This window comes from Tachyglossus aculeatus, chromosome 22, assembly GCF_015852505.1.
Source record: "Tachyglossus aculeatus isolate mTacAcu1 chromosome 22, mTacAcu1.pri, whole genome shotgun sequence".
Classification (NCBI taxonomy): domain Eukaryota; kingdom Metazoa; phylum Chordata; class Mammalia; order Monotremata; family Tachyglossidae; genus Tachyglossus; species Tachyglossus aculeatus.
In genome coordinates, this window is record NC_052087.1 from 32413525 (window position 1) to 32427544 (window position 14020).

The window sequence follows — 14020 nt, forward strand, 5'->3', positions numbered from 1 at the left end:
TAAGCACTTACTATGTGCAAAGCACTGTTCTAAGCACTGGGGGGGATACAAGGTGATCAGTTGTCCCATGTGGGGCTCACAGTCTTAATCCCCATTTTACAGAGAAGTTAAGTGACTTGCCCAAAGTCACACAGCTGACAATTGGTGGAGCTGGGATTTGACTCTGACTCCAAAGTGCTCTTTCCACTGAGCCACACTGCTTCACTGATCCTGGTTGATTACACCATTTACCTGCCTGGAAACAGGGGTTGGAGTTCTGGAGATAAAAATAATAATAATGATGGCATTCATTAAGCGCTTATTATGTGCAAAGCACTGTTCTAAGCGCTGGGGAGGTTACAAGGTGATCAGGTTGTCCCACGGGGGGCTCACAGTCTTTGTCCCCATTTTACAGATGAGGTAACTGAGGCCCAGAGAAGTGAAGTGACTTGCCCAAAGTCATACAGCTGACAATTGGCGGAGCTGGGATTTGAACCCATGACCTCTGACTCCAAAGCCCATGCTCTTTCCACTGAGCCATGCTGCTTCACTGATCCTGGTTGATTACACCATTTACCTGCCTGGAAACAGGGCTTGGAGTTCTGGAGATCACTTCCAGCCCTCTGACTGATCAAACACTACAGTCCTGAGCCCAGAGACAAACAAGTATTCCAGAGAAATTAAAATTGATCTTTTAGTCAACCCTATTCCTAGAATGTAGGCCATCCCCTTAAGATAGAAATTTCCGCCTGCATACGGCAGCTTTTTGTAACCTAACTAGCTGGAGTGGAGCCAGTGGCTCTGATCTGGTGAGTGAAATAGAATAGAAAACAGCCTCGAGGTGAGCTTCCTCCTAAAGAATATTAGCTCAGGAGGCATCTATAGGAAGCTACTCACATTGGCAAGCATCAAAGATCTCAGAGGGAGAGAGAGACAAAGAGGGAGAGAGAAAATGAGAGAGAGAAAGGGAGAGGGGCACTGGGGTCTAAATAACAAGAAACCCTCTAAGAGCCCCCCATTCCTTCAACAAATACAGTGCCTAGGACTACCAGGAATTCTGCTCCCTCCCACCTGCCTTTAAAAGATCTGCTAAAAGCCTGTTTCTTCAAATGCCTAGAAAGATTCTAGAGGTTCAACCAAAATTAAAAAAAGAAACCTCGGAGGATGAAAAGTTGCCTCACTCCAGCTCTGATGGTAGAATCCCAGCTTACTGATCCAGAAAGGGATTTCCAGTCTGTGGTAGATATAGAAGATGGGCAAACTGGCTATCACAAACAGGGTAGTGGCCTGAGAAGTAATTGGTCAAAAAGCCTGTGAAATACATAGATGCACACTGTGTATTTCTCTGCATTGCTACTGAGCTCTTCTTCATTAGACGGACCCCAAGATTTATTTTTTTAATGGCATTTATTGAGCGCTATGTACAAAGCACCGTTCCAAGATTTCACTGCTCCCTTGGGTGACCTCCCTTCTCCTTCTCTCAGCAGCCTATCTCTGTTACTGGTTACAAGTAACTAGTCAGTAAGGACCTTGTTTACTGAGAGATGCCCAGTAGCAGCAGATGCCATCAAGCAGCTGAAACTCCCTCTCATGGATTCAGCCACATTTCAGAGCCACCCATCTCAGGTAATATCGTTTTAGGGCAGGAACTTGCCCTTTTAATGTATGTTCCCTAAGTACTTGGTACAGGTTATCCACTATGAGACTGGAAGCTTCTCGAGGGAAGAGATCATGTCTATTGTATTGTACTTAGTGCTTAGCATGGTGCTCTGCACACAGTAAGCCCTCAATAATTGTCATAGATTGACTGAATCCTCATTGCAGAAAAGGTCACGGATCAAGCCGATCACAGGCCACAGGGAAGAGCATACCATGTAGCCATACACTAAAATGGACTCTGAGTGGAACAATTGGAAAAGCCCTGGAATTGATTGGGAAAATAATCTCAAGTGTTAAGTCAAAGACGCAATGCCAACTTGGAAGGAAACTATCCTCTGGAATTCACTGAAGTTCTCATCTGGGCCCAATACCAGGTGTTGTTGACTTGAAGGAGAAAAATGAATAAAAAGTCTACTTTTTCATGGCTTTAAATGGATGTCGGTGGCCAGGACTTGAGACTCTTTGCAATTCTATCCCTGCACTCTAGACAACTTGGAAGAACGGTCAGAGTTAAATGAGCTGACATCAGTATGGAAGAATGCAAGACAGTGCAATGAGGAAGGAAAAATTGAATTCCACAAATCCAATTGAAAGAGCAGGACAGACCTAAACAGAATACGAGGGCAAAGAATGCAGAGCAGCTGGAAATAAAATGAAATTGGAGGATTTGTGGATGAAAATAAATGCTACACTCTACCTTAGAAACTCAAATATCAGATCAAGTTTGGGATACCACATTTGGAGAAAAGGACATGCTTAAGATGGTGCAGAGGAGAAGGGATGAAATAATAATAATAATAATGGCATTTATTAAGCACTTACTATGTGCAAAGTACTTTTCTAAGCGCTGGGGGGATACATGGTAATCAGGTTGTCCCACGTGGGGCTCACAGTCTTCATCCCCATTTTACAGGTGAGGTAACTGAGGCCCAGAGAAGTGAAGTGACTTGCCCAAAGTTACACAGTTGACAAGTGGCAGAGCCGAGACTTGAACCCATGACCTCTGACTCCAAAGTCCGTGCTCTTTCCACTGAGCCACGCCGCTTCTCTAAATGGCTGAAATATCTGAATGGAGCCTGAAATGGCTCCAGGAACCATGATGGTGGAGATTTATTTGGATTTATTTGTTCTCTGACACCTAATCAAGTTTCTAACGTGGATACATTTTCCTCAGTTGTGATTCTTCTTAGAAGAAATTTCCAAACGGCCAGAGGACAGGGAGGAATAAGATGGAGGAGGGTTGACTGAACCAGTAACTGACCAAGGAACTGAAAACAGAATGAAGATAGCAGAGAGAATGAAATTATCCATCAATGAATTGATACGCTACAGCCCTAAGCTGGAGGTGAGGCTGAGAGCCTAAACGAAGATGCCTCCCCAGCCGATTTTTCCCCAAAGATAATTCAGTAATTTGGCACAGTAAACTATGTTTATAGAACCCCTCTCCCAGGGAATTCTAACTATAATTATAATAACAATAATAATAATGCTGTTTGTTTAGCGCTTACTGTGTGCCAAGCACTGTTCTAAGCACTAGGGAAGACATAAAGTAATTCATTCAGTTGTTCATTCAATTGTATTCATTGAGCACTTACTGTGTGCAGAGCACTGTACTAAGCGCTTGGGAAGTACAAGTTGGCAACATATAGAGGCGGTCCCTACCGAACAGTGGGCTCACAGTCTAGAAATCAGGTTGGACACAGTCTCTGTCCCTTATGGGGCTCACGACCTTAATCTCCTCTTTACAGATGTGGTAACTGAGGCACAGAGAAGTGAAGTGACTTGTCTCGGGTCACGTAGCAGAAAAGCGGAGGAGGCAGCAACAATAACAATAACAATTATGGTATTTGTTAAGCGCTACGTGCCTGACTCTGAACACAGGTCCTTCTGACTCCCTCCTGACTCCACTAGACCACTCAGCCGCGCTGCTTCTATGTGAAACCTTTGAAGATCATTCAACGAGTGAAAGGAGGAAAAATGTCACAAAAACATGACCTAAGATATCTGGGAGGAAATTCTACTTTAGTATCTTCAGAGGATTGGAGTATGGAAATCAGTCCTAGGTGAGCAGAATTGAAGTCACCAGTTAATTCAGTCGTTGTCAAAAGTGTGACGCCCAAGGCAAAATTTGGATCTCTGAAGCTCTTCAGTTCCACCAGGGTTGAGATTTCGGCACTAATGAAATGTGTCCCACTAAGAGAGCCTGACTTCTGATCCCCAGTCCTAGTGATTTCACCTCTTATAAAGTCCCTAAGGACACTAGAAGTACCATTTGAAAGCAACAATAATAATGAGAGTGACTTAGTGGAAAGAGCACGGGCTTGGGAGTCGGAAGATGTGGGTTCTAATCCCAGCTCCGCCACTGGTCTGCTGTGTGACCTTGGGCAAGCTGCTTAACTTCTCTGTGCCTCAATTACCACATCTGTAAAATGGGGATTAAGACTGTGAGCCCGACATGGGACAACCTGATTACCTTGTATCTACTCTAATATTTAGAACAGTGCTTGGCACATGGTAAGCACTCAACAAAAACCATAGTTATCATTATTATTATTATCATTAATAATATAATTATGATTGTGTAATTTCTTAAGCACTTGTTATGTACCGGACACTATTCTCAGTGCTGGGGTGGATACCAACAAATGGGATTGGACACTGTCCTTTTCCCTCATGGTGCTCACAATCTTAAAGTAGATTGCTACAGTCGATCAATTAAATGGTATTTGAGCACTTATTGCATGCAGAGCACTGAACTAAGCCTTGAGAAAATACAATAGAGCAGAGTGGGTAGACACATTCCCTGCCCACAAGAAGCTTACAGTCTAGAGAAGGAGAAGAGAAGTAGCGTGGCATAGTGGAATGAGCATGGGCTTGAGAGTCAGAGGTCGTGGGTTCTAAACCCAGCTCTGCCACTTGTCAGCTCTGTGACTTTGGGCAAGTCACTTCACTTCTCTGTGCCTCATTTACCTCACCTGTAAAATGGGGATGAAGACTGTGAGCCCCACATGGGACAAACTGATTACCTTGTAACCTCCCCACTGCTTAGAACAGTGCTTGGCACATAGTAAGTGCTTAACAAATGCCATCATTATTATTCTTATTAAGTCAATGAACTTCTCTGAGCCCCACCTGGGACCACCTGATAATCTTGTACTCTCTCCCAGTGCTTAGAGCAGTGCTTGGCACATTGTAAGTGCTTAACAAATACTATCATTATTATTTAAGGCTTAGAACAGTGCTCTGCACAAAGTGAGCACTCAATAAATACTATTGAATGAAAGACATTAAAATATCTGCAGGTATGAACACAGTGCTATGTTCTCAGTGCTATAGGGCTGATGGTGGGCTGTATATCAAACGCTTAAAGGGTACAGAGCCAATTGCGTAGGCGAGGCAGAAGGGAGAGCAAGCCTGGCCCAAGAAAACTAGTAATAATAACTGAGGCTTTTGTTAAGCACTTTACTTACGTGCCAAACACTGTACTAAGCATCAGAGTAGATGCGGGATTCCCCTCTTAGGGTCACACCTGGAGAGTGTCCAGTTCTCTACTAGTTGTGACTATGGGAGGGAGAATCAAGCAGAGGCATTTCCATTCCTAGCTCTACTAGTCTCAACTATGGGAGGGAGAATCAAGCAGAGGCATTTCCATTCCTAGCTTGGGAAGTGGCTAGCGAGTAGAAAGCAATCTGCCACGAGTCAAAACTCACCTGTGCTAGGCAGCAGCAGCCTGGGAGAGAATTAAGGGCGAAGACTCAAGTTCACTGCAAGGAAAGAGGTAATGGTAAACCACTTCAGTATTTTTACCAAGAAAACTCTATGGATACACTACCAGAACAATTGCAGGTGGAGGTGGGATGTTCCGGGAGAAATGTGTCCATGGCGTCACAGTGGGTCAGTGATGACTCATTCATTCATTCATTCAATCGCATTTATTGAGCACTTAATGTGTGCAGAGCACTGTACTAAGCGCTTGGGAAGTACCAGTCGTCAACATATAGAGGCAGTCCCTACCCAACAACGGGCTCACAGTCTAGAAGAAGGAGACAGACAACAAAACAAAACAGACTCAATGGCATAAGACAAGACAAGATGCGAGATGATCAGATCGGACCACAGTCCCTATCCCACGTGGGCCTCACAGTGGGAGGGATAGCAAGTATTGAATGTCCATTTTACTGATGAGGAAACTGAAGTCCAGAGGAATTAAGTGACTTGCCCAAGATCACACAGTAGGTAAGTGGTGGAACCAGGATTAGAACTCAGATCGTCTGACTCCAGGGACTTTGGTATTTCCACTAGGCCATGCTGTTTGTCCCAATCTTTCACTCTAACTGGAGATAGATTGAAAGTCACAGGCAGGGAGGATTTCTTTACTACTATTACATGTTCCAGGCATCGAGGTCAATGCTGTTTCCACAGAGGCACTCGAAGAGTGATAATAATAATAATAATAATAATGGCATTTATTAAGCACTTACTATGTGCCAAGCACTCTTATAAACACCAGGGAGGTTACAAGGTGATCAGGTTGTCCCATGGGGGGCTCACACTAATCCCCATTTTACAGATGAGGGAACTGAGGCCCAGAGAAGTGAAGTGACTTGCCCAAAGTCACACAGCTGACAATTGGCAGAGCTGGGATTTGAACCCATGACCTCTGACTCCAAAGCCCGTGCTCTTTCCACTGAACTACGCTGCTTCTCTAGTGATGATAATGATGATAATGATAATGATGATAATGATAGTGATGATGTCATTAGTGATGATAATGGAGGTCTAGTACTAAGAATGGTCCACGTTTTTTTTTTTTTTTCTATGCTTCTTTGGCAGAAACAGATGGAGAAAATGACACAGTCTCAGGGTTCAGTCTCGTGGGATTGACGGATAGTGCAGAACTCCAAATCCCACTCTCCATCCTATTTCTAATGATCTATGGGCTGACCCTAGTGGGAAATCTCGGAATAATTACATTAATCAGGATGGACTCCCGTCTTCAAACCCCTATGTACTTTTTCCTCAGCCACTTGTCTTTTGTTGACACCTGCTACTCATCAGTGGTTGCCCCAAAGTTGCTAGAAATCCTCTTCACTGAGAAGAAAGCCATCTCTTTCCTGGGCTGCGCAGCCCAAATGTGGTTCTTCGGCATACTGGTGGCTACCGAATGCTTCCTGTTGGCTGCCATGGCATGTGACCGTTACGTGGCAATCTGTAGCCCCTTGGTTTATACTATGATTATGTCCCCAAAGACCTGTATCCAGCTGGCAACTGCTCCATATGTAATTGGGTTGGTGAACGCCACGATCCACACGACCGCTACCTTCGGCCTCACTTTCTGCGGCTCCAGGAAGATTAATCATTTCTTCTGCGATATCGCCCCACTTCTCTCCCTGTCCTGTTCCAACATTTGGGTGAACGAGATCCTCACGCTGCTCATGACATTTCTGATTGGAGTCCTGAGTGGGGGGGTGATCCTCATTTCCTACACCTGCATCATCTCTGCCATCCTGAGAATCCCATCTGTGGAGGGCAGACATAAAGTCTTTTCCACCTGCGCCTCCCATCTGACGTCCGTCATCATTTTCTACGGGACCCTCTTCATCACGTATGTCCAACCCCGTTCCCAAGAGAGCACTGACAAAGTAGTTTCCGTGTTTTACTCCCTGGTGATCCCAATGCTGAACCCCTTGATCTACAGCCTGAGGAACAAGGAAGTGAACATCTCTCTGAGAAGGATGATAGCAAGGAAAAAGCTTACTACAAGATACTAAATATGTTTTAGGGCGCTTTCCAGAAGATGGCTTGATGCGGAGTATCGTTTTCAAACTGCCCTGTACGGTCCTGACCGTTTCCATTGTCATTACTGAGGTGTTCTCACCTATATGATTGAGTTCACTAAAATCATCCTTCATCACACTATCCCTTTGGAGAAATCCAGAGCCCTGAAGGGACCTTATCCGTGTGGAAAAGGAGAGTCTGGCATGGGGAATGAGAGCAGCATCGTGCCCTACTGTAAAGAGTACAGGCGTGGGAATCAAGGAACCTGGGTTCTATTCTCAACTCCACTACTTGCCTGATGTTTGATCTTGTCAAAGTCACTTAACTTCACTGTGCTCTGTTTCTTCATCTGTAAAATGGGGATTCAATACCTGTTCTCCATCCCTCTTAGACAGTGAGTCCCATGTGGAACAAGGACTCCACATGTGTCTGGCCTGCTTAGTGCTTAGTTCGCTTAGTCCCAGTGCTTAGTTTGGTGTATGGCACATTGTAAGTGCTTAACAATTATCAAAGTTGCCATTATCATCACCGTTATTACTATTAGGGAGGAAAGGGAATCAAAGGATAGGGAGGAAAGTGAATCACAGAAACACAAATATATAAGAAATGTCTCAGCACAATGACCTTTCCAGTCCAGAATTTTGCCTCCAGCAGAGAGATCAAAGGACATCTGAGACTGATATTTCCACTCCTGCAATCCATGCTCATGCTTAGAGACGTGACCTCCAGCATCCCTAACTTTTCCCTTCAACAACCCACCCTGGATCCATCATCCGTGAATCCATGGACCATAAACTTCCTGAACCCCTATTTTCTGCTCACATGCTTACACCACTATTTTTGTCTGCAGGGAACATGTCTACCAACTCTGTTCTGGAGAAGCGTGGCTCAGTGGAAAGAGCCCAGGCTTGGGAGCCAGAGGTCGGGGGCTCTAATCCGGTCTCTGCCACTTGTCAGCTGTGTGACTTTGGGCAAGTAACTTCACTTCTCTGGGCCTCAGTTCCCTCATCTGTAAAATGGGGATTAAGACTGTGAGCCCCACGAGGGACAACCTGATCACCTCGTATCCCCCCAGTGCTTAGAATAGTGCTTCACACATAGTAAGTGCTTAACAAATGCCATTATGATTATGATGATTCATTCATTCATTCAATCGTATTTATTGAGCACTTACTGTGTGCAGAGCATTGTACTAAGCACTTGGGAAGTATAAGTTGGCAGCATATAGAGATGGTCCCTACCCAACAATGGACTCTCCCAAGCACTTAGAACAGGGCTCCACGCATCGTAAGCACTCAAATATTGATTGAAGAATATTTTCTTGTTATTTGCTCTTTGTCTACCAACTATTTTGTATTGTACTCTCCCAAGCACTTAGAACAGTGCTTGGGAAGCACATAGGAAGCACTCAAATACCATTGATTGAAGAATTGTTTTTTGCTTTGTATCTACAATTTATTGTCAAGATGTGTCTTCTAGCTCTGATGGGATTTGGTAAACAATAGTTTTTCACTCATTCATTCATTCATTCAATCGCATTTATTGAGCGCTTACTGTGTGCAGAGCACTGGACTAAGCGCTTGGGAAGTACAAGTCGGCAACATATAGAGACGGTCCCTACCCAACAACAGGCTCACAGTCTAGAAGGGACTCATCTTGACACACCTTTCATGACTTTGTATACCTCAGTCACATTCCCCATGCCTAGGACTGAAGGCCCAAGAGACAGGGGTATTAGGTGGGGTTGTTGTATATTAATAATAATAATAGTATTTGTTAAAAACTTACTATGTCAAGCGCTGTCCTAATTACTACTACTAATAATAATTATGGCATTTGTTAAGCGCTTACTACTAATAATAATAATGATAGTATTTGTTAAGCATTTACTCTGTGCCAAGCACTGTACTAAACGCTGGGGTAGAGAGAAGGTGTCCACGTGGGGCTCACAGTCTTAATCCCCATTTTACATATGAGGTAACTGAGGCACAGGGAAGTGAAGTGACTTGCCCAAAATCACACAGCTGATAAGTGGCGGAGCCAGGATTAGAACCCACGACCTCTGACTCCCAAGCCTGGGCTCTTTCCACTAAACCACATTACTTCTCCTACTTCTACTATGTGCCAGGCACTGTTCTAAGCTCTGGGGTAGATACAAAGTAATCAGGTTGTCTCATGTGGGGCTCACAGTCTTAATCCCCATTTTACAGATGAGGCAACTGAGGCACAGAGAAGTGAAGTGACTTGCCCAAGGTCATACAGCAGACAAGTGGTAGAGCCGGGAGCAGTTTTGGAAGGTTCTCCTCTTTTCCCTCTCTTATTTGTTGATAAAAATGACAGCATCTCTTCCTGTGAGGTTTTTTTTTTTTTAAAGGCATTTATTAAGCACTGTTCTAAGCAGTGGGGTAGATACAAGGTGATCAGGTTGTTCCATGTGGGGCTCACTGTCTTAATCCCCATTTTACAGATGAGGCAACTGAGCCACAGAGAAGTGAAGTGACTTGTTCAAGGTCACACAGCAAACAAGTGGCAGAAACAGGATTAGAACCCAGGTCCGTCTGTCTTCCAGGCCCGTGCTCTATTCACTAGACCATGCTGCTTCTCAGTCCACCGGGCAACCAACATGACTTCCAATCAGTGGTATTTATTGAGCGCTTAATATACGTGGAAGAGAGCAATACAATAGAAATGATCCTTTCCCTCAAGAACCTCATAGGCTAGCAATCTTAGAAGCAGTGTGGCTCAGTGGAAAGAGCCCGGGCTTTGGAGTCAGAGGTCACGAGTTCAAATCCCAGCTCCGCCAACTGCCAGCCATGTGACTTTGGGCAAGTCACTTCACTTCTCTGGGCCTCAGTTACCTCATCTGTAAAATGGGGATGAAGACTATGAGCCCTCCATGGGACAATCTGATCACCTTGTAACCTCCCCAGCGCTTACAGTGGTGCTTTGCACATAGTAAGCACTTAATAAACACCATCATTATTATTCCACACCCTCCTGCATTGTTCCCTTTGCTCTTCTCCCCCCCCCAGCCCCATAGCACTTATGCATATATCTGTAAATTTATTTATTTGTATTGATGTCTGTTTATTTGTATCAGTGACTGGCTCCCCTCCTGTAGACTGTGAGCTTGTTGTGGGCAGGGATTGTCACTCTTTATTGGCATATTGTACTTTCCCAAGAGCTTGGTACAGTGCTCTGCACTCAATAAGCACTTAATAATCAATCAATCAATCAATCATTTTTATTGAGCGCTTACTGTGTGCAGAGCACTGTACTAAGCGCTTGGGAAGTACAAGTTGGCAACATAGAGAGACAGTCCCTACCCAACAGTGGGCTCACAGTCTAAAATTCAATCGTATTTATTGAGCACTTACTGTGTGCAGAGCACTGTACTAAGTGCTTGGGAAGTACAAGTTGGCAACATATAGAGACAGTCTCTACCCAACAGCGGGCTCACAGTCTATGACTGAATGAATAAATGAATGATTCCCTGTCAGACTGAGTTCCTCAAGAACAGGGACCATGTGTTTCACTTCTGTACTACTCTCTGACCGTGCTTAGTAAAGTAGGCGCTCAAATGCTATCCCGGCTCCGACAACTCTCAGCTGTGTGACTTTGGGCAAGTCACTTAATCAATCAATCAATCATATTTATTGAGCGCTTACTGTGTGCAGAGCACTGTACTAAGCGCTTGGGAAGTACAAGTTGGCAACACATAGAGACAGTCCCTACCCAACAGTGGGCTCACAGTCTAAAAGGGGGAGACAGAGAACAAAACCAAACATACTAACAAAATAAAATAAATAGAATAGATATGTACAAGTAAAATAAATAAATAAATAGAGTAATAAATATGTACAAATATATATACATATATACAGGATATACATATATACTTCTCTGTGCCTCAGGTACCTCATCTGTCAAATGGGGATTAAAACTGTGAGCTCCCCCGTGGGACAACCTGATCACCTTTTAACCTCCCCAGCGCTTAGAACAGTGCTTTGCACATAGTAAGCACTTAACAAATACCGTCATCATTATTATTATTATTGAATGACTGCTCTCAGGTCCACTTGTTGCTTGAGTTTTTCTTGCCGGTGACTCAGTTTGGAGGTGATCCTTTTGTCATATACAGTTAGAGAAAGCCTTGTTGAGGGCTGAGTGGAGAGGGGAACTCCTGGGAAAAGATGCTTTCATTTTGGCCCACACGTAAGAGAGGAAAGAGAGGAGACCATTCCAGTCATAAGGAATTGCCAGAAAAATACTTGGTCACAGGACTAGCCATTACAGAACACGTACGGCACCAAAATGTTCCATGCCCAGTGGCAGCCCAAGATTGTCAAGGTAACAGGGAGAAATTATTATTAGAAGTGGCTAGACCCCAGCGACAGTGTGTCCTAATGGAAAGAACACAGGACTGGAAGACCCGAATTATAATCCCACCTCCGCTGCTTGTGGAATGACATTGGCCAAATATTTAGTGTCTCTATGCTTGGGTTTCCTCGTCTGTACAATGGGGTAAAAAACCCATTCTAATGGAAAGAACACAGGACTGGGAGACCCGAATTCTAATCCCACCTCCGCTGCTTGTGGAATGACATTGGCCAAATATTTAGTGTCTCTATGCTTGGGTTTCCTCGTCTGTACAATGGGGTAAAAAACCCATTCTAATGGAAAGAACACAGGACTGGGAGACCCGAATTCTAATCCCACCTCCGCTGCTTGTGGAATGACATTGGCCAAATATTTAGCGTCTCTGTGCTTGGTTTTCCTCGTCTGTACAATAGGGGTAAAAATCCCGTTCTAATGGAAAGAACACAGGACTGGGAGACCCGAATTCTAATCCCACCTTGCTGCTTGTGGAATGACATTGGCCCAATATTTAGTATCTCTGTGCTTGGGTTTCCTCATCTGTACAATAGCAATAAAAAACCCGTTCTAGTCAGTCAGTCGGTCAGTCGTATTTATTGAGTGCTTACTGAGGGCAGAGCACTGCACTAAGTGCTTGGAAGAGCACAGTACAACAATTAACACATTCTCTGCCCACAGTGAGCTTTCCATCTAGAGGGGAGGTAATTGTGTTGGTCACAGTCCCTGTCCCTCATAGGGCTCACAGTCTTAATCCCCATTTTACAGAGGAGGTAACTGAGGCATAAAGAAATTAAGGGACTTACCCAAGGTCACATACCAGATGAGTGGCAAAGTCATGTCCTTCTGACTCAGAAGCCAGTGCGCTATCCATTATCCCACACTATGGCTGTGAGTCCCATGTGGGACTGGGCCTGATCTATCTTGTCTTCCCCAGCACTTAGCACAGAGTAAGCACCTGCTGTACTTTCTGAAGGCACATCTCCTCCAGGAGGTCTTCCCTGATTAAGCCCCCTGTTTCCTCATCCCTCACTCCCTTCTGCAGCACTCTGATTTGCTCCCTTTGCTCTTCCCCTTCTCCCGGCCCCACAGCACTTAAGAACATATCTGTAATTGATTGATATTAATGTCTGTCTCCCCCTCCAGCCTGTAATCTCATTGTGGGAAGGGAATGTGTCTTTTTATTATAATAATAATAATAATAGTAATAATAATGGCATTTGTTAAGCGCTTACTATGTGCAAAGCACTGTTCTAAGCACTGGGGGGATACAAGGTGATCAGGTTGTCCCACGTGGGGCTCACAGTCATCATCCTCGTTTTACAGATTTATCATTGTATTGTACTCTCCCAAGTGCTTAGTACAGTGCTCTGCACACAGTAAGTGCTCAATAGATATGAATGAATGAATAAACACCATGATTATTAGGCCAGCCCCTCTTAAAAAACAATTTGGAGGTCTTAGTACAGTGTTCTGCACATGTTGAAGTTCAATAAATACCACTGATGACCTGATGACTTGGACAGGAAACAAAACCAATCAGGTGAGCCAAGAAAGAGAGCCAGAAATTGTTTTTACATTAGTTGCTTTTAGGGTACTGCTGTTGAATTGATAGCCTGCTGCTGCCCAGATCATCTTTGTGCAGAAACACTATGGACATGTTACTCCCCTCCTCAAAAATCTCCAGTGGCTGCCAGTCAACCTACATATCAAACAACAACTCCTCACTCTCGGCTTCAAGGCTCTCCATCACCTCACCCCCTCCTACCTCACCTCCCTTCTCTCCTTCTACAAAACAGCCCTAACCCTCCACTCTTCTTCCACTAACCCCCTCACTGTACCTCATTCTTGCCTGTCCCGCCGTCGACTCCCGGGCCCACATCATCCCCCTGGCCTGGAATGCCCTCCCTGCATACATCGCCAAGCTAGCTCTCTTCCTCCCTTCAAAGCCCTCCTGAGAGCTCACCTCCTCCAAGAGGCCTTCTCTAGACTGAGCCCCCTTCTTCCTCTCCTCCTCCCCATCCCTCCCACCCTACCTCCTTCCCCTCCCCACAGCACCTGTATATGTTTGCACAGATTTATTACTCTATTTATTTTACTTGTACATATTTACTATTCCATTTATTTTGTTAATGATGTGCATCTAGCTTTATTTCTACTTGTTCTGACGACTTGACACCTGTCCACGTGTTTTGTTTTGTTGTCTTTCTCCCCCTTCTAGACTGTGAGC

The 14020-nt window shown here is 44.5% G+C and overlaps 1 protein-coding gene across 1 annotated transcript; it reads left to right on the forward strand.

Annotated features, from left to right (window-relative positions):
* Nucleotides 1-2176: 2176 nt before the first annotated feature.
* LOC119944063 (olfactory receptor 5G3-like) lies at nt 2177-7409 on the forward strand. Its single transcript, XM_038765288.1, has 2 exons — nt 2177-2186; nt 6484-7409. Exons 1-2 carry the CDS (start codon nt 2177-2179, stop codon nt 7407-7409), a joined length of 936 nt encoding a protein of 311 aa, XP_038621216.1.
* The last annotated feature ends 6611 nt before the right edge of the window (nt 7410-14020 follow it).